The sequence below is a fragment of the Mobula birostris genome, chromosome 26 (genome assembly GCF_030028105.1).
Source record: "Mobula birostris isolate sMobBir1 chromosome 26, sMobBir1.hap1, whole genome shotgun sequence".
Taxonomy (NCBI): Eukaryota; Metazoa; Chordata; class Chondrichthyes; order Myliobatiformes; family Myliobatidae; genus Mobula; species Mobula birostris.
Window position 1 is genome coordinate 41,463,306 of NC_092395.1, and position 26,474 is coordinate 41,489,779.

The 26,474-nt window shown below is 40.8% G+C and overlaps 1 protein-coding gene across 10 annotated transcripts in view; it reads left to right on the forward strand.

Moving 5' to 3' along the window:
* LOC140188305 (receptor-type tyrosine-protein phosphatase delta-like) overlaps window positions 1–26,474 on the forward strand; it is a 493,362-nt gene that overhangs the window by 330,314 nt on the left and 136,574 nt on the right. For all 10 annotated transcript variants that reach the window (XM_072244426.1, XM_072244416.1, XM_072244420.1 and 7 more), the window contains 4 exons: window positions 570–703; window positions 2,596–2,740; window positions 16,619–16,924; window positions 22,864–23,057. In XM_072244426.1, the coding sequence (XP_072100527.1) occupies window positions 570–703; window positions 2,596–2,740; window positions 16,619–16,924; window positions 22,864–23,057 (779 nt within the window). The remainder of the gene's footprint in view (window positions 1–569; window positions 704–2,595; window positions 2,741–16,618; window positions 16,925–22,863; window positions 23,058–26,474) is intronic.

The window sequence follows — 26,474 nt, forward strand, 5'->3', positions numbered from 1 at the left end:
ACATCTACTTGCAAATCTTTCCTAATTTATTCTGTTAAGCAGGGTTTAATGCAGAACGTACTTACAGATGTCATACAAATAAAACCTTATACTGTATTTCGGTATTGTGACAATAATAATAATTAACCAAGAAACCAATGTTTTTTCAAATATATGCACGTAAATGATAAATGGCAGCATTTCCATAACCTTCACTAGATCTGGACAGGATGGATTTTAATCTGTGTAGTTTATGTTTCTGCAACTCTGCCATGGCACTGAGTGACTATTGTGCCCAGTGTCCTCACCTATGGTAGGTACTTTCTGTATAAATTATAAAAAAACTCACTCCCAAGGTCTATTTGAACGTGATGGAGAAAGGATGAGGCAAAAAGTTAGCTTCCTCTAAGTTAAGAGAAACAATTGATGAGAAATCGCTCAACAGTCAATTGTGACTCAGTGATGCAAAATCGGAGGTCCCGTTCAAAATATCAAAGTGCATATTTTTCTTCTATGCAACAGACGTACCAACAGATCGCAGAAAAGCTACACTTTAGTGTTGGCCTGAATATCTTGATCTTTTCTTTCAGTTCCTGGACAACCAATCAACTTCAGAGCCACTCCTAAATCTGAGACAAGTATTGAGTTACAGTGGACTGCACCCAGACAGGATGACATCATTGATTATGACTTGTTCTACCGTGATGAAGAACTGGGAAAGGAGGTGAGAACATTTTCCATCTTTAGCATTCACTGAGTCTAAAACAGGGTCAGTTAGATCACAGTAATTGTCAAGACACTTTCTTCTCCACTTCCTGCCCCTCAGGCAGCACAACACTATCTTTTTACAGAGAATTCTCACACAGAAGGAGGTTAGTTTTCACTAGTTTTATGCCATGAGAGTTCTTCCCATCTTCCTTCATTTCACCGTAAGAACAAGTGAATACTCTACCTAGAAGAAAATGGTATGATAAAATGGGTGCAGACAAGTAGAGAACAAAATTGATACGTGTATACTTATGTGGAAGGAAGAAATATTAAATCTTTAATTATCGACCAGTGAGCCTTACGTCTGTGGTGGGAAAGCTGTTGGAAAAGATTCTTAGAGATAGGATCTATGGGCATTTAGAGAATCATGGTCTGATCAGGGACAGTCAGCATGGCTTTGTGAAGGGCAGATCGTGTCTTACAAGCCTGATAGAGTTCTTTGAGGAGGTGACCAGGCATATAGATGAGGGGAGTGTAGTGGATGTGATCTATATGGATTTTAGTAAGGCATTTGACAAGGTTCCACACGGTAGGCTTATTCAGAAAGTCAGAAGGCATGGGATCCAGGGAAGTTTGGCCAGGTGGATTGAGAATTGGCTTGCCTGCAGAAAGCAGAGGGTCGTGGTGCAGGGAGTACATTCGGATTGGAGGGTTGTGACTAGTGGTGTCCCACAAAGATCGGTTCTGGTACCTCTACTTTTCGTGATTTTTATTAACAACCTGGATGTGGGGGTAGAAGGGTGGTTTGGCAAGTTTGCAGATGACACAAAGGCTGGTGGTGTTGTAGATAGTGTAGAGGATTGTCGAAGTTTGCAGAGAGACATTGATAGGATGCAGAAGTGGGCTGAGAGGTGGTAGATGGAGTTCAACCCGGAGAAGTGTGAGGTGGTACACTTTGGAAGGAAAAACTCCAAGGCAGAGTACAGGGTAAATGGCAGGATACTTGGTAGTGTGGAGGAGCAGAGGGATCTAGGGGTACATGTCCACAGATCCCTGAAAGTTGCCTCACAGGTGGATAGGGTAGTTAGGAAAGCTTATGGGGTGTTAGCCTTCATAAGTCGAGGGATAGAGTTTAAGAGTCATGATGTAATGATGCAGCTCTATAAAACTCTGGTTAGGCCACACTTGGAGTACTGTGTCCAGTTCTGGTCACCTCACTATAGGAAGGATGTGGAAGCATTGGGAAGGGTACAGAGGAGATTTACCAGGCTGCTGCCTGGTTTAGAGGGTATACATTATGATCAGAGATTAAGGGAACTAGGGCTTTACTCTTTGGAGAGAAGGAAGCTGAGAGGAGACATGATAGAGGTATACAAGATATTAAGAGGAATAGATAGAGTGGACAGCCAGTGCCTCTTCCCCAGGGTACCACTGCTCAGTACAAGAGGACATGGCTTTAAAGCAAGGGGTGGGAAGTTCAAGGGGGATATTAGAGGCAGGTTTTTTACTCAGAGAGTGGTTGGTGCGTGGAATGCACTGCCTGAGTCAGTGGTGGAGGCAGATACACTAGTGAAATTTAAGAGACTACTAGGCAGGTATACGGAGGAATTTAAGGTGGGGGGGGGTATAAAGGCAGGGTTTAAGGGTCGGCACAACATGGTGGGCCGAAGGGCCTGTAATGTGCTGTACTGTTCTATGTTCTATGTTAATGACACTTATAAAGCTAAAGCAAGCCAAAATGCGACTGGTATTTTCTCAAAAGGGTGCATACCTGTAATAGCAGAACACTATGCTCTAAGTTACTGCACATAGTATGCAATACCACAGGTGCTCTACTAACATCTGGATCTCAAATGTTGCCTAAATTTTCTTGGCTTAATATAAATGTTTATAAATATGTTTACACAGGAAGTGATAACGTTTCAGCCAAGCACATCATACACCGTGACTGGGCTCCGTCCCAACACTCTGTACTACTTCTGGTTGGCTGCGCGCTCCACGCATGGCCTTGGCGTTTTCACCTCCGAGATCTCTGCACAGACCCTCCAGGCCAGTAGGTTTCATTCCATGTTCATCTTTCAAACACTGCAAGAGTAAAGGGTGTTGAGATTCTTGGAAACAGCAAGCCAAAAATTCCTGTGGAAAGATCTGCTTATGAGGGATTACTTTAGAGTGTCCACCCTAATTGAAACCAAAAAAAAATCTGTGTGGAACATTGAGTATAGCACAGATAGGTGGGATCAATGTATTCCCTTTCCAAGGGCTTAAAATAGAAAATCCTTCATTCAGAGTGTACCCAATTTACAATGGGCAGTGATCTACCCCACACAATTCCTCATGTCCTGGCACTGTTCTAATTACCTCACTCAAGTGGTCTGCAAGGTTAATAATTGAAAGTGTTACAATCCAACAATACCTAGCATATAATAAGGGAGGGGTGCGGGGCCATATCTGTAAAGTGAACATGATGGAAGTTGGTTGTTGACATGCCTTGTTGTCATCCAGAGAAATGTCTAACCTCCCTCCTCCCTTGCCTCCTGCCAAAATACTTGCTTCCAGGTATAATTTTATTGCAAAGGCAAAATAAGCACCCAGGGTGGGAACACCTTCTGAAGCAATGTTCTCCATTTCAGAGTACGTAGTTCCAACACTTCACACAACTTTATAGAAACTCATCTTTAATTTGCAACTAACATTCTGCACCAAGCACTATAATTGTTTGCTAACAGCATGAGTTTGGCGTAGAATCATCCATTGGAGAACTTGATTATAAGGCATTTTCCAAATCCCTGACCTTTGCAACCTATAAGGGTGAGGGCAGCTGCAGAGGGAACACCATCTTATCTTCCAATTCACACAGCATCATGACTTGAGTTTAGATAACCATCCCTTCAGTGGCCCTGGATTCAAATCATGCATCTCCCAGGCTATCAACATTATTGGAGTATTTTCACCACAGCAGCAGTAAAATGAGGTATTTCAATACCAACTTCTTAAGAGAACGAGGAATTAGTGATAAATGTTCATTGTCACAATGACATGCACATCCAAAAAATAATCTTTAAAAAAAACTATGAGATATTGAAATTGAACCAATGCAGTGCCAGGGAATGAGATTTGAATTGGATCTCTGATCTTAACCAGAGAATACAGAACATTGAAAGCATGTGGTTCTGTTTAAGAGAATCTGGATGTAAGGATACCACTGTGTAAGTTGTAGGTCAAGGGTGCAGTGGGTCCATCAATTTTGATGATGCACAACTAGCTACTCACTAAGTTGTGAGTATGAAGACCCAGGAAATTCCTTAAAAGTTCGCTTGGGGGGGGGAGATGGAGAGCAGTTCAGTATTGAATCATGTGGGATGGGGTGTTGACTGGGAGGAAGCAAGATGTGAGATGGGTTTGAACAAAGTTAGTGAAACTTGAAAGTTATCTATCTGTGATTGTGATGAGAAAGGGATGGAAAAGCCTCGGCTGGTTAGTTCCTGTAGGAGAAATCCTTTAATGAGAAGTAAGAGACATTGCTGTTTGAGAGAGATGGGAAGGGGGGATAAATAGCGATATCAATGGATTGAAAAAGTTCATTCTTTCTTACATTGAGGAAGAATCCGATTGGGTTTGGTTGGGCTACAATAATGAGCAAGGAGTGAGATATGTGATGTGGTTTAATATTTCCTATGGTATATCTTCACTAATGAATGAGATGCTTGGGGCACCAATGGGTGAATTATGTTAACAATACAACTTGCAATGTGTTACTAACCATTTTCTGGTAAGGTTCCTATTTGCTGGCATCTGCTAGTTGGTGGACCACCAATGCAAGTTTTGCAATGGACTGGACTGGACTGGATAAAAATAGAAAAGTCACATTAATTGAGATTGAACTAATATTCATTTTTAGTTTAATGGATTCCTACAGTATATAAATGTGATATTGTCTAGCATCAATTAATTATGGCTTTTTTTAATGTATGTTAATTCTGATCCACTTACACATTCTCTTGCAGCACATCAACTTCCAGTTTGCATAATAACTTAGTTCTCTCTTCCTCTTATGTTGGCAATCATCTTGTCTGTCACAGACCCGAGACCAGTTCTAACATAAATGCATTTAACATTTAAGCTTTTCTTATTTTTTTCTTCAAATTATTCTGGTGTAAATCCAGCTGACGTTCAGATATCAACTTTACTCATGCTAATAGGAATGATGCAGTCAAGGCTGATGTTTTACTGTCCAAAACCCCAGCAGGCCATTCAAGAATTTCAAACTTAATTTTTTTCAATTTATTGATGAGCCAGAAATTTGATTCATGCCATCATACTCCAAGAATACATTGTGCATATTGCTTATATGATTGAGGATAAATTTCTACTAACCTACTTTGTTTACAAACAATTTCAAAATGAGCCAACACTCCATCGTACACCTACCTTCTCTCATTAATAAACTGAGAAGAACAACGTGAAACGCAGGCCTCATTCTGTAATGTTTTTGATATTTCTGTAAGCTTTTGGAATTGAACAGAAACTGCTCAGTGTGATAGGCACTCCATCTTTTCTGAAAGTTTCACATGCAGCATTCATTGCTTCAGGACTGAAAGCTGTCCTAACATACCACTCCATCATTGTCAATTTCAAACTGATTGCAATGGTTCAGATCCTTTGCCTGAATATTATAATTATTATGCCTTTTTTTTGTAAGTGCAACAAAGGACCAATTCAAATCATACACCTTCTATCTATTTGCCTCCTTGTTCGAGTATGGTATTACAAATGATACATGTTAATATGCAGAATGAGAAGTTCTTGCTAATCCAGTAACAGCATACAGAATAGGCCTGTTTGCTCATATGATAAACTTTTTTGCTGTGAATATTGCTTTTAATGTCAAAGAGAAAACAGATCCTTCAGCCCAGAGTCTGTGCTGACCACTAAACACTTAATTACAAGATTCCTACCCTGACCGATTTTATTCTCCCCACACTCCCATAACCTCCCCTAGATTCTACCATTCCTCTAGATTCATGGGCAATGTACAGTGTCCATTTACTCCACCAATCTGCACAGTTTTGGTATCTGAAAGGAATCCGGAGCACCCGGAGGAAATCCAGGGAGAATACATAAACTCCACACGCAACACTGGAGGTCAGGATGGAAGCCTGGTCACTGGCTGCGTTGCTGTGAGGCAGCAGTTCTACTGACTGTGTCACTGTGCTGCCCCAACCTGCCCCAAACAGGCACCAAAATGCAATTCCAAGTGATCATTGCCTTGGGCTTCTCAATCATAAAGATCTATTCTGATACTTGAAAAACAGACGTATTGTGAATTGCTTAGTTCCCACTGCCCAACTAATATGGGCATCAAGCACTGTTTTCTCCAATGCTGTGCCTCTGAATACCACTTTATTTGGTCTGGATGCTACTGGCACCATTTCTGGGTCAAATTGCTTCCTCTAAAAATTCGACTAGTCATCAGCATCCACCCTTGCACCTCAGTTTCTGGCTGAGATGGTGACATTAGCCAGACAATAAAAACTGGTCACTCTGTTCTGAGTAGCTGCTGGCATTGGCACACCTGGATCCACCATATTATTTAAAGTGGAGGTGGGGAGAGGCTTCTCGAGCAGGTTCCAGCTACTTTTTGGAACCTGACCTAAGTTGGTCCTCTGTGATCAGTTGGTGATCTTCTCCCAACATCCCCATTCATGATCTTGTGTCTCTGGCTCTGATCTCCTGGCACCTCCCAAACCAACCCCTCCAGCCAAACCACAGTTAGATTTCCAGCTACACACCATCCAGATCCCAGCTGGTGCGACATTCCAGTTCCCCAATATCCTCCTACAACTCTGATCAGCCTGCAACTCTGGGACCAGCTGTTACTAGACTCATTGCATCTCACTGTGATGTGCAGGCTATGTGGAGGAAAGGCAATCAGTAGCCAAGTTTATTGGCATGTGAACATGTATAGAGAGGCACAGGTATAAAGAAAATGCTGCCTGCAGCAGCATCACAGGCATTACATGTACGGACAACAAACACAGAATATAGATTGTACATAAATTATACAATACAGCGATAAAAGAGAAAAAAAATGCAAAGAACAAGACCTTAGTTCAAAAACAGACACAATCAGGGACAAGTTCATGGCAATGCAAGAGGAGATCCATTGTCCTCCCCACCACCATGGTCCAATTAATTTTCAAACAATGGTCCCACGACCCAAGAGATGAAACGTGCTGAATGCACAGTGAGTCAGCGTACTTGACTCAGCTTTACTGAAATCAATGGAATCAAATTTCATAATCTATAGGGAATTTATATTTCATCAGAGGGTAGGGTAGCAGAAGGGCTGGATACTAATTTTAAGAGACTGTGATGGCCTAATTGAGCTCAGTATATGATATATGGGGTTGGCCTATGAAAACTTCACTGCTTGGACTTGTCACCTCTAGTGCACTGACAATATTGTCTGTCAACATGCTGGTAAAAGTGTGAATGCTAACACGTGCAGACGCTCAGATGCACTTGGAACTTCATTTGCATGGACACAGATTTGTAAGTATATCAGTGCACACACTGAGGCAATGTACACCCACACTCACTCATATATGTATGCCCTGAGAAGAAAATGCTCATCAAGGAGCGAGTGAGAAAACAGACCCAGCAAAATAATAAACTTGTCTAAGGAATCCATTAAACTGAAAAGAATATCAACTGTAACCCTTTCAGTACTAAAGTGTCTCTCGGATATAGAGATGGCACTTTGACGCCTTCTTGGGTTTTGATCAGTTATATGTAAATTGACTTGGAGAAGTACTGAAAGGGAATTGCTGTTTGATCTGGAAAGAGATTTAGATAGTTTCAAAAGAAGACACAGAAAAGTTTTGGACTTTCTTACACTCTTATTCAGTAGTATCAGGTGAGTACAGACTGACACAGCCAGCCAGCCAGTGGTCGTTGCCTGTCAAAGCGATCTGCTTTGAAACAGAATTACAGGTGACCTCACTGTTATCACATTCTGTCCATCAGCAGTTTCCACCCAAGTACCCATGTTCTTTAAAGTTGTATTGAGACATTTGAAGAAGAGGGCTTTGTTTCCATATTAAAATTGCCAAACAGATATTGCATTCCAAGTTTGTTTACTCATCAAATAATCACTAGCAAAAAAAGTAGTTTGTGTAGTCTCGCCTTCGAATTCTCCAGAAACACAGCAACTCTTCAACCTTCTTCTTCAGTCTATTCAGGCAGTACATTTGACATTATCAGCCTTTGAGTTGACCAGTAACCCAAGTTTTCCACAAAAGATAATTCCATTTTTACATCCTTTAAACAAATGCAAATGGTGACCAAAACTTTGCATCTGATTGTCACCTGTAGATCTGTTTCATTTGGATCGGTAATTGGATATCAATGATCAACATTTCATGTCAACAAGTTGCTGACACAAAACAAAGCAAAGCTGCTTCAAATAACCAACTTTGCTCATTAACCTGACTGTACCTGTAAGATGTATGAACAAACAGGCATCCTCTACTGTGGGCTAGTCTGTATTTTCTGGCAATTTTCTTAGTCAGAGATGGTTAATATCAATAACAATTTGACAAGGCCTATTTGAGCTTCTTCTGACAGTAATGAATGACTGAGTCAGTCACAGGGATTGGCATTCTGATCCCACATGGCCTATTCTACCAAGATAAAATGACACTCCTGTCTAACCAGTCTCACTTGCCAAGTGTCTATTATGGATAAATTCCATCTAATCAGGCACTCTTTGCTTTGTTTAACAAGTGATTCCACAATCTATCTATCAGCTCCAATATATTGACAACTCTGATAGCAATGATCAAAATCCACAATTCACTTCGTAACTTAATGCCAGATTTAACAACCACTGTAGATAAAAGAATGTAATGTCATCTCATCACTCCTCACTTCTCACCTTTTTAGCTACTGACACGTGCACTGATATGATTTGAAATCACTTCCTAATTAATGTAGATCATGGTAAACCAATGTCGTTCAATGGATTGAATAACATTTGTTTCTATTCATTTGCATGATGTAGACATTGTTGGGAATATCAGCATGCATTGTCCATCTCTATTGGACTTTGAACTTAATTTTTTAAGTTCATATTTGGTTATTACTAGAATTTAAATTCTCCAAAAGTTTTTGTGAGATTTAAATCTTAGTCTCTTAAGTCAGTTAGTCCAGACGTCCTGTTACCAATCTTGTAACCCAACCTTCTAGCTCCCAAATTATCATTGTAATAGTCTGTATTACAAAAATGTGGTTATGTGGTTGAAAATATTCACAAACCCATATCTAAATACATATACATATTTTTAGAGATACAGTGTAGAGTAGGCCCTTCTACCTCTTTGAACTGCATCATCCCTGATTCAAGCCTACCCATAATCACAGGACAATTTACAGTGACCAATGACGCTACCAACCGGTCTTTGGACTGTGGGAGAAAAGTGGAACTCCTACTCATTCTGCCTTTTGAATCACTTCCAGAATAGGGGAGTATTAGTAGACCAACAGTGGCAGTTCCCAAATATTTGTCCCAAATATTCACTAGGTAACCAACAATCTTGTTCAGAGAATACTTCAGCACCAATTGAAAGTCTTCAATAGCCATGACTTGGAACAAAGCAAAGCTAAATTTCAAAGCACCAAAACCTTTTAAAACTGATCTAATTGAGCAATTAATAGTTCCAAAATGGAATGCTTTGCTGGTCCCCTGCAAAAGGAGTAGATTTTGGAATATTACATGTGGGCTTTCTGGAAGCTGCTGATCCCTAGGTTCTAGAGGTGTTGGTCTTGCTTACTAACCTTTGGCCAGTGATATGCTGGGAGAGAAAGGGTAGGTTATAAAGGTCATTTTGCATGCAGAGGAAGTCTTTAGTGTAAGATCTTGAAGGAATGTCAGGTACGTACTATGAAATATACTTTGGTTTGGACTGGTTTTTAATTTCTCTTTGTGTTGAGTTGTTTTCTGTGCATGGATCCAGAATTCCTGGAGTATTTTGAGTAGCTTCTTTCCCTTGATTGTTTTGTATTTGTTGTCCTGAAAGTAAGAATAACACCCAATTCTCCCACTCAAACTTTCCAAACATTTTTAATCCAAATGTTTACTCCTAACGATTCTATATTTTAAGATGCCCTTACACTGTTGTTTAATCAATGGAAATGAACTATTTGAGCTCCTTGGATGACACTGAGATATTCTTGTGTTTTCTAAAAATGATTTGATTTTCAACGCATTTGGTCTCTTCTCTTTAACCTCATTGATGGGACAGGTTATGGCTGACTGTGGGCTGCTTTGTAACTGCAGAGCAAGCAAACATTCTGTTAGACTTTGATAGTGTTTATAGTCCAGTTAGAGGAACACTTCCCTTTTGCTTTCAGTTTAGTCTGAGCAGCTCGTTAACTTAGCCTTTGTTAGAACGTAAGGGACATAGCTTTCATATTAGAACACTGACATCTGGACCCTCTTGTCCCTTGACTTTCACTTGCCTTCACATAGTATTCTGGGCTGGTAACTTTTTAATTTCAGATGGGGTAAAGGAGATAGTAATATGCCACTAAATGTTGCCTGGAATGGTTGTTATAAGGGGAAATTGGATAGACTGGGCTTATTCCCACTTAGGAGGTTGAGGAGAGCCCTTACAGAATGTTATACAGTTTTGGGGAATAAAGATTGATCAGAGCATTTATTTCCCACAACAGGAGAGCCTTGAACTGGAGGACACAGGATTAAGGTGAGAGAAAAGAAACTGAGAACATAGAGCATAGATTAGGACAGTACGTTACAGGCCCTTTGGTCCATGATGTTGTGTTGACCTTTTATCCTACTCTAAGGTCAATCTAACGCTTCCATCCCATGTAGCCCCCTATTTTCCTTTCATTCTTGTGCCTATCAAAGTGTCTCTTAAACGTCCCTAATTTATTGCCCTCTACCACCACTCCTGACAAGGCATGCTACACATCCAAACTTCAGGTAAAAAAACTACTTCTGACATCCCCCCTACACTTTCCTCCAGTCTACTTAATATTATGCCCTCTCATATTAGCTGTTTCCACCCTGGGAGAAAGATGCTAGCTGTCTACTCAATGTATGCCTCTTATCATTTTATACATCTCTGTCAAGTTACTTTTCAGCCTCCTTTACTCCAGAGAAAAGCCCCAGTTTGCTCAATTTTCTTCATGCTCTCTAATTCAGACAGCATCCTGGCAAATCTCCTCTGCACCCTCTCTAAGCTTCCTATCCTTCCTGTAATTAGGCAACCAGAACTGAACACAATACTCCAAGTCTTGTCTAACCAGTGCTTTATAGAGCTGCAACACTAACTGGCCGCTCTTCAGAATCAGAATCAGTTTTATTATCACCCGCATGTGTGGTAAAATTTGTTAACTTAGGAGCAGCAGTATAATGCAATACATGATAATATGGAAGGAAAAAAAGTAAATCAATTACAGTAATTGTATATATGTATATTAAATAGATTAAAATAGTGCAAAAACAGAAGTAATATATATTTTTAAAAAGTGAGGTAGTGTCCATGGGTTCAAAATCCATTTAGGAATCGGATGGCAGAGGGGAAGAAGTTGTCCCTGAATCACTGAGTGTGTGCCCTCAGGCTACTGTACCTCCTTCGCGATGGTAACAGTGAGAAGAGGACATGTCCTGGGTGATGGGTGTCCTTAATAATGGACGTCATCTTTCTGAGGCACTGCTCCTTGAAGGTGACTTGCATACAGCGGACGCCAGTGTGCAAGATGGGGCTGAATATTTTTATAACTTTCTGTAGCTTATTTCAGTCCTGTGCAGTTCCCCCCACCCCCATACTAGCCTGTTAGAATGCTTTCCATTGTACATTTATAGAAGCGTTTTAGGTGACACACCAAATCTCTTCAAACTCCAAATGAAATATAGCTGCAGTCTTGCCTTCTTTATAACTGCATCGCTATGTTGGGACCAGGTTAGATACTCAGAGATCTTGACACCCAGGAGCATGAAATTGCTCACTCTCTCCATTTCTGATCCATCTTTAAGGATTGATTCGTGTTCCCTTGTCTTACCCTTCCTGATTCCACAATCAGCTCTTTCATCTTACTGACACTGAGTGCAAGGCTGTTGCTGCAGCACCCCTCAACTAGCTGGTATATCTCACTCATGTACACCTTCACCTCCATCTGAGATCTCAGTAACAATACATAGCCACACAGTGTTTGGTATAGAGGGAGTAGAGCCATGGTTAAGCATACATCTCTGAGGTGCACCAGTGTCAGCAAGGATGAGATATTATCACTAATCTGCACAGATTGTGGTCATCCAGTTGGGAAGTCGAGGATTCACATAGAGGGAAGTACAGAGGCCCAAGTTCTGTAGCTTATTGATCAGGAATATGGGAATGATGGTACTAAACGCGGAGCTATAGTGAACGTACAGCATCCTGACGTAAATGTTTGTATTGTCCAGGTGATTTAGTAAAGAGCTATTGAGGTTGCCTCTGCCGTAGACCTATTGTGGTGATAGGCGAATTGCAGTGGTTCCAGATCCTTGCTGAGGCAGGAGTTCATTCTAGCCATAACCAACCTCTCAAGGTATTTCATCCCCGTAGCTGTAAGTGCCACTGGGCAATAGTCATTTAGACAGCTCACGCTACTCTTCTTAGGCACTGGTAGAAATGTTCCCATTTTGAAGCAGGTGGGAACTTCCAACCATAGCAGTGAGAGGCTTTTGAACTCTGTGCCCCAACTAGCAAAAGGCAACACATCATACGTCTTCATAACCACCCTGATAACTTGCGTGACAAATCTGAGGGATCTACTGACATCGACCCCAAGATCCCTCTATCGCTCCACACTGCTAAGAATCCTACCATTAACTTTGTATTTTGCCTTCAATCCTCCAAAGTGAATCACTTCACACTTTTCCAGGTTGAACTCCATCTGCCACTTCTCAGCCAAGCTCTGCATCCTATCAGTCTCCTGTTGTAACCTACCACAGCCTTCTATACCATCCACAACACCACCAAGCTTTATGTCATCTGCAAACTTACTAACCCACCCTTTCACTTCCTCATCTAATTCATTTATAAAGATCACAAAGAGTAGAGGACCCAGAGAAGATCCCTGCAGAATACCATTGGTAATCAACCTCCAGGCTGAATATCTACCATCTACTATCACCCTCTGCCTTCTGTGGGCAATCCAATTTTGAATACACACAGCCAATCTATCCTGGTTCCCATACCTTCTGATTTTATGAATATGTGCTTATCAGGAGGAAATTATTGAACACTTTGCTCACATCTATATACATCACGTCCACTGCTCTACCTTCACTAATTTGTTTTGCAACTTCCTTGAAGAATTTAGTTAGGTTTGTGACCTGCCTCTCACGAAGCCATGCTGTGTATTACTAATCAGACCATGCATCTCCAAATGCTCATAAATTCTGTCTCTAAAAATTCTTTCCAACAGTTTGCCCACATCTGATGTAAAGCTCACGGTCTATAATTCCCAGGGTTACCCCTATTACCTTTCTTGAACAAAGGAGTAACATTTCCACCATCCAATCTTCTGCTACTACTCTGGAGGCAGGTGAGGATGCAAAGATCATCTCCAAAGGCATAGCAATGCCTTCCCTCTCTTGCCCTAGCAAGGGTATATTCTGTCAGTTCCCAATATTTTTCAAAAGTTCCAGCACATCCTCTTTCCTGAATACTGAAGCAAAGTATTCATTAGGGATCTCCCCTACCTCCTCTGACACCAGCCTCATGATTCCTCTTTTATCCCTAATCGGTCCTGTCCTTACTCTATTCAATTTAAGGAGATCTGAGGAGTATATTTTTCACATAGAAGATAGAGCTGCCAGAGATAGTGGTAGAGACAGGTATGATTACAACATTTAGAAAGCACTTGGACAACTACTTAAACAGGGAAGGCATATAGTGACGTGGGTCTAATGCAGGCAAATGGGATTGGTGCAGGTAGATAGAATGGATGAGATGGGCTGAAGGGCATGTTTCTGTGATCTGTGATTCTGTGACCTTACCTGTCTGAATTTGGTAACCATCAGAGCTTTATGTAGAGAGCCTTGGGAAACAGACAAGTGTCATTGCTCCTTTCAAATTTTCTTTACAAAGTGATTGCTTTAACCTCAGGCCACAACACTGAAGACAATGGGAGAATATGTCAAATTAATCAGTCATTGTTTGAAACTAACAAACATGTGTATTAGCATATGTAATAAGAGAGGTGATTGGGACGGAAGATGAAATGGAAAGAAAGGTGGAGAATTAAAATGGTCTGGAAATTGCACAAGGACACCATAGTATTCCTGTAGGATTTGGTTGAGTTTGTGAAAGTTAACCATGGTGCCATTAGACAGCAGGAGGATAAAACAGTGTGAAGGGAGGTTAATTTGTTCATCTCCCCAAGGGGGATAGTGTTAACTTTTTTTCATTTTGAGCCTCATCAAATACGAGTGAGTTGCTCTGCAGCAAAGGCAGGTCTGGATGGAATGCTGGTCCCCTGGAGCAATAAGGCAGAAAGTCATCCATAGACAAACAGCTCTTTAAAGTTCTGATTTTTTATTATCTTGTTTGAGGACTTTGGCCCTTGCAGTTTACCTTCTGCTTAAGTGTCACTGGGAGCAGAAACTCAAACTTCCAAATTATTTTGGTAGCTCTACCAACTCAAGAAACAAATGTCTTAGGTATCAGTCTCAACTGAGTGCACTGGCTTTTCAGACTCCTTTTCTATGAAGTCTCTGATCTCTGTACAGAATAAGCAGATGTTATCCTTGGTGCACAGTCAGAACCAGAATCAGATGCAGGTTTAATATCACTGGCATTTGTCACCTCACCAGACACAAATGGATGGGTAGGAACTTAACTGGAGAAAAGTTGGACAATGTTTTCATGGTATGCACATCCATCAACACATATTTCTGATCTCTTCTTTGATTAAGTGACTAGGTGCTTGAGTAGAAACTCTTCTGCTAGAATCTCCAGTGTGTTAACAATGCTCTGATTTTAAGTCTCTCTGCTGAAGAAAATTCCCTTTATAGCAGTTAATCATAAACCTGACAGTCCCATTGTAAAGAATGTACATGTATGTACTTTCACCTTCTTTGAACTTTTGGGGTATTTCATTGTAACATGGGGACAAGGTCCTAAGGTTAACAGTTAATTCCACAGCTGCCTGACATTTCATCTGCCTGCCTTTTCTCCAACCAACAGTTTGGTTTCCCAACAGTTTTCTGCATCCCTTGACAACTCATGTCTAGGAATCATAACAGACAGGCGTAGGTACTTTGTACAGTTGGTGTGCACTGACTGCTTCGGTCATTGAAAATATCAGTGGTACTGAACAAAGGTTCACTTTTTCATGAAGGGAAATGTGCAAGAATAGGTGTGAGCAGATTTTGGGATGCTGTGGAGCCTGCCAAGATTTTTTCCCCAACCCTATCCACTCCTATCTTGTGATGTAATCTCTCAGGCAGCAGCTCTCTAAATGCCTACCAGAAATCTAAATATACTATCTCCACTGGTTCCTTTTTATCCACAATCTTTGTTGTACCTCATAAAATTCTAGCCAATTTGTCCAGTTTTGTTTCCCTCTCATAAAATCATGTTGACTTTGCTTGGTCCTTTTGATCTACTACTAAATGCACTGCTATTAGCTCAGTTGTAATGGATTTCAGGATTTTCCCCGTGTTAGTTTAACTGGTTCTGTTTGTGGTCTTGAGTCCTGTCTTGGCCAATGAGGAGTGTAAGGGCCAGGGGTAGAGGGATGGAGGTCAGAGGTGAGCAAGATATATAAGTGTGGTTGGAGAGGTGGTATTTGGTATAGTGGTGCATGGAGTTAGTTGCCTAAGGATAACAAATGGTATACCTAGGTGGTGTTCCAGTCCAGCACTGTACTGTGACAGCATGGTTGTCCCAGAATGACCAGCGACAATGGCTCCTGGGATTCATTCCTCTGACATTGTACCCTGGCATTTGTCAAGATTCAGTATAAAAACTGAATAGGTGCAGAAATTGTGACACATATTACAAATGCAATCACACCATCAAAGTGCCCAGTTAAATTTCGTGATTGATATGCACCAAACCTGAAATTTTCATGATCACATTTCCCTCTGTCCAACTGTTGTCTTTAACCTAGCAATTCTTTCGGCCAACATGTTTGAGACATTAGAAATTGCAGATGCTGAATTCTAGAGCAAAAAATCAAAGTGCTTGAGAAACTCAGTGGAACAGACAGCACCTGTGGAGGCAAGGAGATGACCACTGTTTAGTTTGAGACCTGAAACATCAGCCATCCTTTTGTCTTCCCAGATACTGTTTGACCTGTTTTACACTAGTCACTTCCAGGCCAACATGTTTTATTGGAAATGGAGTGGGTGTGAAAAGACAAGGGAGTCTGAGAATAATGTTAAATGTTCAGTTGGGCTTTTCTTTCCCAAAGAAAAAATAGAATGGAAGCAGTTCTACAGGTGGCCAGGAGTCAAGAGTATCCTGTCCTCTCATTCAATGAGGTGTGTAGAAGCAGCCAACAGTTCGTGTGGAGATAGAATAAATTACCTTTAAAATATTAATACAATTCAATCTGAAATCAGCCATAAAGCCTTCCTATCCCATGTCCCTGTCCAAGTAAGATTTGCTTAGTATTTGTTTTGATCATTCTAACAACCAGGTTCCTTGTAAGGACAGGATTAGTTTTGTTTAAACATCACACCAGGTTTTCTGATTACTTTAGTATTTTTTGTTGTTTTTCTTTCTGTTTTGTCTCAGTTTTTGAGGAGCCTTTTCTGTTCTTTTTTATCATTTTTCTTTTTGTTTCATTGTTTTTATCCTCTTCCCTCCCATTGTTTTTTAACTCCTTCCTGTACTGCACCTGCCTGCAATAGAACCATCAGCCCCTCCTCAAAATGTAAAGTGCACCAGTCCCAGTTCCACCAGCATTCTGGTAAGTTGGTGGCCACCGCCACCAGAGAGTCAAAATGGCGAGCTGGCAAAGTACAGTATCAGGTACCAAGCGCTGGAGGGAGAGGATACGCAGATCCACGAGGTGAAGGACATTCCACCAGCGACCACGGAGATGCGGCTGGAGACCTTGTCGAAATGGACTAAGTACCGGGTGACTGTGATCGCACACACAGTGGCGGGACCAGGCCCAGAGAGCACACCCGTAATCATTCGCACAGACGAAGATGGTAAGTCAAATCAACTATTCTGTCTATGTTTCAATATTTCATGTTAAGACCTTCCTGGAGGTCACTGAGCCTCATTCTCCGATCTATCTTTTGTATCATCCCAGAAAGCCCAGAAAATTGCAAGTTACTTTAATGAAAGTTTGAACTTCTAAAGGGGTTGTTTCTGCTGAGGTTACACACTGAGGAAAATAAATCCTGCTGCTCAGTTATCTTCCCCTTTAATTATCATGAATATTCCCCAACATGATTTTTAGCCTCTGCACAGTTAGCTCTTCTGGCTTATCAAGAAACTGTTTTAAAATATCTGCAAAATCATCCTGCTGAGGATATTTTAAAGTACGTGATATAGTTGGGTAGGAAATATGTCCTTAGTTATTGGTAACAGTCATACTTTATAACCTGTTTCCAAAATTCAGGGACTTCAATGAAATTAGTTTAGGAATTGGAGTGACATTTACAACAGCTATCACATCCACCAACTACAGATACATTTTTATCCTGAGACTGCTGTCTTTTTTTATTATTCACTTTAATTCTGCAACATTTTACCATTCTCCTGTCTGAGGAACTGTTCACAGAAGTGTTGTTAGGGAAGGGAAAAAGTTGTCCTTTGACGTCAGAGATCAGAAGTCACAGTAGGATGGGATCAGCGCCAGAATAATTAAAAATAAACAGAAACTGCCAGAAATACTCAGCAGGTCAGGCAGCATCAGGAGTTGTTTTGTTTTTTAGCCGCAGAATAATTAATCTTGGATTCACCAAATAAACGAGAGGAAGGTCAGACGAGTCTTATCAAAGTAGAAAATGTTGCAGTACGTCAGGGAAGGGAGGTGAATATTTAAATGGAACAAAAAGGGAAAGAAAATAAGGTAATTATTTTTGTGCTGTTGCAAAGTGCAATGCAGATGCACTTTTTTTTATTTATTTAAATTTATTTATTATTCATTATTGGGATGTAGCGTGAAATAGGCCCTTCCAAGCCCTTCAAGCTGCGCTGCCCAGCAACCCCCAATGTAACCCAAGCCTAATCATAGGACAATTTACAAAGAGCAATGAACCTATGTCTTTGGACTATTGGAGAAAACAGGAACACCCAGAGAACGTTCAGACTCCTTACCGATGACGTTGGAATTGAACTCCAAACTCCAATACCCTGAGCTGTAATACCATTGTGCTAACCACTATGTTACCATGGTGCCCCCCGCCTCTCTCTGTAAATGTTACAGAAGCCAGACTTCATAATTCTTACAAGAAAAATATCAAGATGAGCTGAGGTGAGGATGAGGTAAATTGATGGAGTTTAATTGGTGCCGAGTAAGAAATAAAAAAAGCAATGAAGATGAAGAACACTGTAACCTATAACAATGTGGTCATCAAAGGAAATGTGAAATTATGCTTTGGCACAATATGTAGCAGTAAATTTAACAAAAAAACATTTTGGGATAATGCCAGCTCAATTATCACAGTATATAATTACAGAAAGAGAATAATCACACAGCAGATAGAAATAAAAACTTAAGGAGGGGATTATAAACTAGAATAATAGCAAGCAATTTAGTTGACATTTAGAACACTGTTATTGAATGATTATATTGCACTTAAACAAACAAAGCTTGGTTTGTTTGTTTCTATGACACAGTTCATTGCTGCCTGTAGGAAATCCTTTGAACATAGACGAGCAAAGGGAAAGGCTGTATTGAATTACCTTGTTATCGCCATGGAAATTGTTGCTTTTTCGCAACTGTCTTCAAGTTGGCTGATCACTTGTTAGCCTTATATGATCCAACAAACAGGAAAGACCATCATTAATGTGATCGTTTATAGCTATTAATTGGTGTCATACCGTATCTGAAGATAGTATTCCTGAAGGTTCCAGTTCTAGATGCCAGATGCATTGTGAAGGTCATCTTCCTGCTGCTCTGTTCCACTAGTGAATTACACTCTCCCTGCTGTTAATGGAATACACGGTTTTCCTGCACTGACAGAAGATTACATTCTTTTGAGGGTCATAGCAACAATTTCACATTCCCAGCATTCTGATGGACCATTTTAAAGGAATAAACAGATGGCTCCTTGGGAGGCCCAGAACTTTGTTTATATTCCCAATATCTTTTTTTCTTCTTTCCACTGTTTGCTTCAGTCTCAGGAACAGGGGCCTGTTGCCTGGTACCCAGTTCTGTGCTGGGCCTTCACTGTTCAGTAATCCCACATGGCCTCCCTTTCCTGATACCCAGGGTGGATAGATGAACATAAATATTACTCCATCTATTTATATTGACACTTTAGGTATTAATAATCCCTTGAAGAAAAAATCATAAAAATGAACAGTTTGAAAATAGAGAGGAGTGGCTGTTCTAATTCTCCCAGCTGGTAGAGCTAGTGCACCACAGGTTCAATCCTGACCGATGGTGCTCTCTGGGTGGAGTTCTATATTCTTCCTGTGACGGGAGCTCCGGACCCGTCCACATCCTAAAGATATGTGGGCTGGTAGATTAAGACTGGCCTTTTTAAGTTGCTCTGAGTGTATAGGTGAGAGGTAGAGTCAGGAATATATTGATGGGATAGTGAGAGAATAGAAAAGTCGGGATTAATACAGAGAGGTGGTTGATGTTGAGCATGTGTTGTAAAATAGACATGATATTAGTGGATCGAGGGGAGTCGATGGGCACGCCTGAAAGAAAATAAGTTGCAGAGATACAGGGAAGTAAGGAGACGAGGAGTGGGACTGATAGGTGGCTTCCTGGAAGCTACCATGGGCCCAGTAGTTCAAATTGAATTGCTCTGTGCTATTACAAGAGATAGTGTAGCTCATTTGTTGAATACGTTATCCTTTCTGAAAGTAGCCCATTTCAGCAAGATCCTATGTTAAGTTCTGGACCTTCTTGTGTTTCTCAACTATAATTGGATCAGATGTGAATATGTTTTCCTAATTGTTACCCAGTGTATGAAACTCAGGTGAGGATTACACTCGGTTTATCAACCATTGCTCACGGATGGAAAATACGAATTATCACTGGTCTGACACCAGAGCCAATGCCAACCACTGTCACCATCTTCAGATCAGGAAAATTAAACAGGAAAATGTAAAGAATATTGCAAGAAGCTAAAAGCAAACCCAGTAGTAATTATACTCTATCAACAAGCAGTATCCACTGAGACTTCACCAAAACCAGTGCCTAACTGCATTCCTAATTATTTCCAATATAATCCAATATGGCCATTTGTTTAACAGGAATCAAGACTTTAAAAAAAAATCCATTAGACAGAATTAGCATTTAGTGAAAGGCTGTGAAACTTGTGTTTTGCAGTTTTCTTATATGAACATACTAAATGGGAATCAGAGTAGTACTGATTTGATAGCTCGTGGTTACAATTAAGTTATAATGAATCATGTCATTTGAAATAAGTATGTGGTTGATGTGTTGCTGAATACCTTGTTCTGTCAATTTTCATTTATTGCTCATCCTTTTAAGTCATTTCTCTCAAAAACTCCCTTTTTCTATTTGCATAATCTTCTTTTGACACTTGATCTTATGTTCAAAAAATTTCCATTTGTCCTCATTAATAATTGGGATTTGAGCTAACACATATTTCTCTACACTTTAAAGCTCCTTGCTAAAATGCATTTACATCTTTTTGCAAACCTTAACAGTCACCTGTAGACCTTTAAGACTCTTTTGTCATTCACGAGCCATGGTTTATCTTCTGCCTTAATCCCATGTTCCTGTTGCGTCCCCATATCTCTGTTTTCCTTAATATTCTGTAGTCCATCATTCACTGTTGCAAATACATTCAACACCTCACTCCACACTGCCTTCCAAAGTAGAGAATTCCAAAGGTTCACCTCAAACTGTGTGAAGAAATTTCTCATCTCAGACCTAAGCGGCCTACTCCCTGTTTTGAGATTGTGGCCCCTGGTTCTTGACTTCTCAGCCAAGAGAAACACCCAGCCTGTTGAGTTCTGTAAGAACTTTGTATGTTTTATTGAGCTCTCCTCTCATCTCCTTTAACCAGAATATAGACCTAGCCAATACAACCTCTGCATAGCTAGTAAATCTACCATCGCAGAAGTTAGCCCAGTAAATCATCACTGCACTCTCTTTATGACATATGTGATCTTTACTTAAGCAAATTTACATTTATATATAAACTTACATATTTTTCTTTTAATTTAACAATTTAGAGACCAAAACTACACACCATCCTCCAATTATACTTCTACTAAGACGCTGTAAGATTGCAGTCAGATTTTTCTTCATCTTGTAATAAAGGCCTATGTTCATTTGATTGCTGTACCTGAATTTTGACATTCAGAGACTTGTGTACAAGAACACATAGGTCATCCAGCCTCTCACCATATAAAAAACACTCTGCTTTCTCTAATGTGTTGTGCCATGGGTAACTTCATACTTTGCGACATCATTTTCCATGTTAGTGCATACTTTCTTTTCTACCAATAGCTAATTCCCAATCTATATCAGTGCATCCCGCCCCCAATCTCATGTGTCCAGTCTTGTTGATTAGCTTTCTTTGTGGGACCTTATCCAAAGCATTCAGAATATCCAAGTAAACCACCTCCACAGTTTTCTCCCTTACCTACTCTTCTAGTTACATCCCCAAAGAAATCCAGCAGATTAGGCAAATATGATTTTTCTTTCTCATATATGCTGGCTCTACTTAATCCGAATATTCTCTTCAAAAGGCCTGTTTCTGTGCTGTAGTTTCTATGGTTTCAAGATACTCTGTTGCTACATCCTATAAGGCAAATTCCAGTATTTTTGCTGTTACTAATGTGAGGGGAGCAGGCTGTAGCTCCCTGTTTTCTCCCTCCAGTTTTAAATAGTAGGCTCAGATTTATTAAACCCCTCCTTCTATCAACTGTGACAGTTCCAGAATCTATCGTATTAACCAGGGCATCAACTATCTTATAGCCACCTCTTTCAAAACTCTAGGGTCTGCATTAATTAAATTGTATTTCAATAGCTCTAAAGCCAGCTCTTTCAAAGCTCCAGTGGTTCTATTATTCCTAATAGATTTTAATATGTCCAATTATTATTTCTGTTGTGCCTTTACCTAGGAGCAAGGTGGTGCCTAGCTGCCAAATTCCATAATTATTGCCTTGATGTTAGCTAGTGCCACCTGGAGATAGTGTGGTCCAGTACCCCTTCCAGATTCACTATACTGTAATGATCAGTCTGAATTTGGACTTCTGTGGCCATGAATGGCTCTGCTGCAAAGGTATGAGCTGACTCTCCCTCACCATAGTATATGCTAGTCCTCAATGCATGGACAAGCTGACACTTGCATACTCCATAGAAATTCATCTTCGAATGTCAGACCTCAGCCTGTTCTCTCAGGTCTGATCCAGTTCAACTCCATAGTAAGGTTGAGTTCGACTGGTGCTGAAACTTCTCTATAATTCTGCTGCTTACTTGGAGTTAGATTATTAACTTTCTGCAGCAGGGAAAATTAATAGTGACACTTAGTACTGGAAAGGCTTAGCAGGTCAGGCAGAAATCTTGGAGAGAGAGAAACAGAATAAAAGATTCAGGTTGAAGACCTTTATTCAGAACTAGAGCTCCCACCACCAATTCTGATGAGTGTTCTTTAACAGCATCATTGAGTTTATTTGTCCACCTATGCTGCTAAGTATTTCCAAGTGTTCCAATTCAGAATTTTATTATTAATAATTTTCATTATCATATTATGTATGAACACATTTGTATGGGTCTTCCGCAGGGCTGTCTAGTGTACTTTGGAGTTAGGAAGCCCATACTGCCTTTTGATAAAGTGGTAACGGACTCCAAACTTGTCTACATTGAATTTGAGATTGGTTTATTATGTCACATATACCAAGATACAGTGAAATCTTACAGTTCATCTTATTTACAAAGAGGCGGCATTTTTCCTTTCTGATGCCCTGCACGTTATTCCTGCAGTGCCCAGTGCTCCCCCTCGTAAAGTGGAGGTTGCAGCTTTAAACTCCACCGCCTTGAAGGTAAACTGGCGGTCTCCCATCCCGAACAAACAGCATGGCCAGATCCGGGGCTACCAGGTGCACTACGTGGAAGTGGAGGATGGAGAGGCCAGGGGACGACCACTGATAAAGGATATCATGCTGGCCGACGCACAGGTTAGGAAGCGAGCTGAAGAGTGGTGGTGGTGGTTGGTACAACCGTTGCAGAAGCAGTTGTAAGTTGATGGTAGGAAGCTACACATGACTTAATAATTAACTATGCATACAACACGGAAAGAACTGGGGCAGATTGTCTACTGTTTCTGTGAAACCTCGTGTTGAGACTGCCTGATATGGTCGCAGCTCATGGCTAAAACACCAAGGAGGAATGGCTGAGGAGAGGTTTGCTGGCTACACAAGTTGTTATGATCTCCCATGCACTGTCTGAAGATTTTCTATCACTTTTCTGAAGGGAATTGGATGGACATACATTAAATGGGAACATTTATGGGTCCTGAGAGAGCATCGCAGGGCAATGGGAATAGTTGGTTGCTTTTTCAAAGAGCTAGTGGATTGTTCACTCTCCTTTGCTTTGTTGTGCTTTATACTTCAGTAAGAAGGTGATTACGCACTTATATGGTTGCAAGATGCATAGATTAGTAATTGCTGAAATCAGGTCAAGCAGAGACCTGTTACTAGGTCAGAATACAACACCTTTCAGGGGAAATGGCCCATCTGAACTAATAACATAAAGACAAAGCCCGGAACTTATTGATGTTGACCATCTGGACAGAGTGAAGTTATCAACCTCAGTCAAAAATGATTTAATGCAGAAATACTTCAGTGGACTCTCTGACACCACGATATATGCTGGGACAGTGAACATGGACAAACTGAGCTCCCTGGCCTATGGTCCAGTGAGAAAAATCCATTCCTTGTGGGCTCTGTTGACTCCAAATCAAGAAGTCACAGGTTCAAGGTACAGGCTGAACGTTCAGGCCATAATTTGGTCCTGTTTGACAGAGGTTCGACATCCATTCCAGAGTTCCCGTAGCTACAGCTGAAGGTCAGGAAGTTGTCTTTGTGTCCCAGCTGACTCTTCCCTCAAACAGAATCAGTAAAATTAGATAGATTGGACACGTGCTTTGTTACTGTTTGTGGGATCATACTTTACATAACACGGTTGCTGTAGAACTACAAATCAATAATCATTAAATATCAAAGGAATTAATTCTATGTTAAGTAATTTGAGATGATGTGGAGATATATGAGGAAATGTAATATAAATGCAAATCTGTCTTTATTTAATACTAATCATGTTGACTCCTCACCCAGCAGCTAAGATGGTGTCACACGACGCACTCTGCTTTTACACTGTTGTCAATTAGTTAGCACTTAACAATGTGCAAATCCTTGAAGAGATATGATTCTAATGCAAGTTTTGATGATTGCATACCCCAGTGCAATCCATGAATGCATCCTTTATATCACACCAGCCTTCCAATTTCCTGAAAATTTTAAGGTTAGCATAAGTGTTAGTTACCTTTTCCCAAATGCCAGGAGTTAACCATAACTTCATAGCAATTGACCATAACATATTTCAGGTCACAGCTTCAAAGTTTTCTCAGCTATTGAACTACTTTCAAAGTAGAATCACTGTTGCAGTGGAGCTTATATAACTGCAAACTGCAGTGCAAATCGGATCCAATTAACTACAGCCCGAACATTCCACCCTCAGTCATCAGCAAAGTCATGGAAGATATCATTGACAACTCTTTCTCACTGATAACATGCTCATTAATGCTCAGGATGAGTTTCAACAAGATCATTGCTCCGGACCTCATCACGTCATGGAACAAAAATAGACCAATGGAGGTGACAGTGGCAGACCCTGGTAGGCGTCAAGACAGTATCTAAGTCTGGCACCAAGAAGCCAACATCAATGTGAATCAAGGGGAAAACATGCCGATGGTTGTTTTTATGCCTTGAAGGGCAAGGCAGCTGGGTTTATTTGAAATCAGTCATCCCCGCCTTCGGACATCACTGCAGGAATTCCCCAGTGCCCAAGACCCAGCCATTTCCAGCTGTAACTTAAATGACCGTCATCAGGTCAGAGGTGAGGATGTTCACTGATTAATCAAACCTATGGTCAGCGAATCTTGGGTTGAGGTTCGGAGGTCAAGCCTATTATCAGCAAGTCCTGGGATTGAGGTTCGAAGGTCAAGCCTATTATCAGCAAGTCCTGGGGTTGAGGTTCGAAGGTCAAGCCTATTATCAGCAAGTCCTGGGGTTGAGTTTCGGAGGTCAAGCCTATAATCAGAGAGTCCTGAGGTCCTGAGGTTAGCAAAGTCTGGAGGGCAAAGCCAAAGGTCTAAGCCCAGAACTTGGTGAGTCTGGAGATAGAGGCCCAATAGTTGAAGCCTTTGGTTTGGCATCTCAAAGTCGGAGGCCCAATGTCTGTGATTCCAGGCCAGGGAGTGGAGGTTGGAGACCCTATGTGTGATAGTCTGGGACCAAGGGTTTAAGGCCTGAAGGCAGCCTTTCCTGGGGTTAGAGGCCTGTTTGTGTATGTGTAAGTGGGTGGGAGTTTGGTTTGCTGTTGTTGTCTTGCTCTGTTTTGTTGTTGCTGCTGTGCTGCTGTGCTGAAAATTGTGGCATACTATGTTGGCACAGGAATATGTGGTTCTACTTGCAGACTGCTCCCAGCAGCTGCCTTGGGTATGTTGGTTGTTAACACAAGCAACACATTTCACTGCATGTTCTGATCAGAATCAAAATCAGGTTTAATATCACCAGCATATGTCATGAAAAATGTTGTTTTGCGGCTGCAGTACATTGCAATATACAGTCATAAAAAGTATAAATTACAGTAGGTATATATTAAAAATAGTGCAAAAGGAGGGGCAAAATACTGAAGTAGTGTATATGGGTTCATTGTCCATTCAGAAATCTGATAATGGAGGGGAAGAAGCTGTTCCTAAAACATTGAGTGTGTGTCTTCAGGTTCCTGTACCTCCACCTTAATGGTAGCAATGAGAAGAGGGCATGTCCTGGGTGATGGGGGTCCTTAACAATGAATGGCTATTTTTTGAGGCATCACCTTTTGAAGGTGTCCTAGATGTTGAAGAGGCTAGTGCCCATGATGCAACTGGCAGTTTACAACTTTCTGCAGTGATAACTAAGTCTAAGTCTATTCCATTCACAACTTCTCAGCAAAAACAAATTAGTCCTGGAGATACAACAGACTGCAGGTGCTGCAATCCGGAGCATTAAAAATTGAACTCAGCAAGTCAGGCAACACCTGCGGAGGGAAATATACAGTCAACATTTCTGGTCAAGACCCATCATCCGGACAGGAAGCTAAGGCCCAGATGCAGAAAGATCTGAATGTACAGATATGGACTGAGAAGTCACCTCACACAGGTACCATGTAATGACAAAGGAGTATCTAGTCATTGACAAATCAGCCTTCTGGAACCACTCTTGACCTGAAACTCAGTTGGACGAGCCATACAACTACTGAAGCTGCAGCAGCAGTTCATAGAACAGTGAATCACTCACTTTGTATACCCAAAATCCACTGATTGCAAAGCA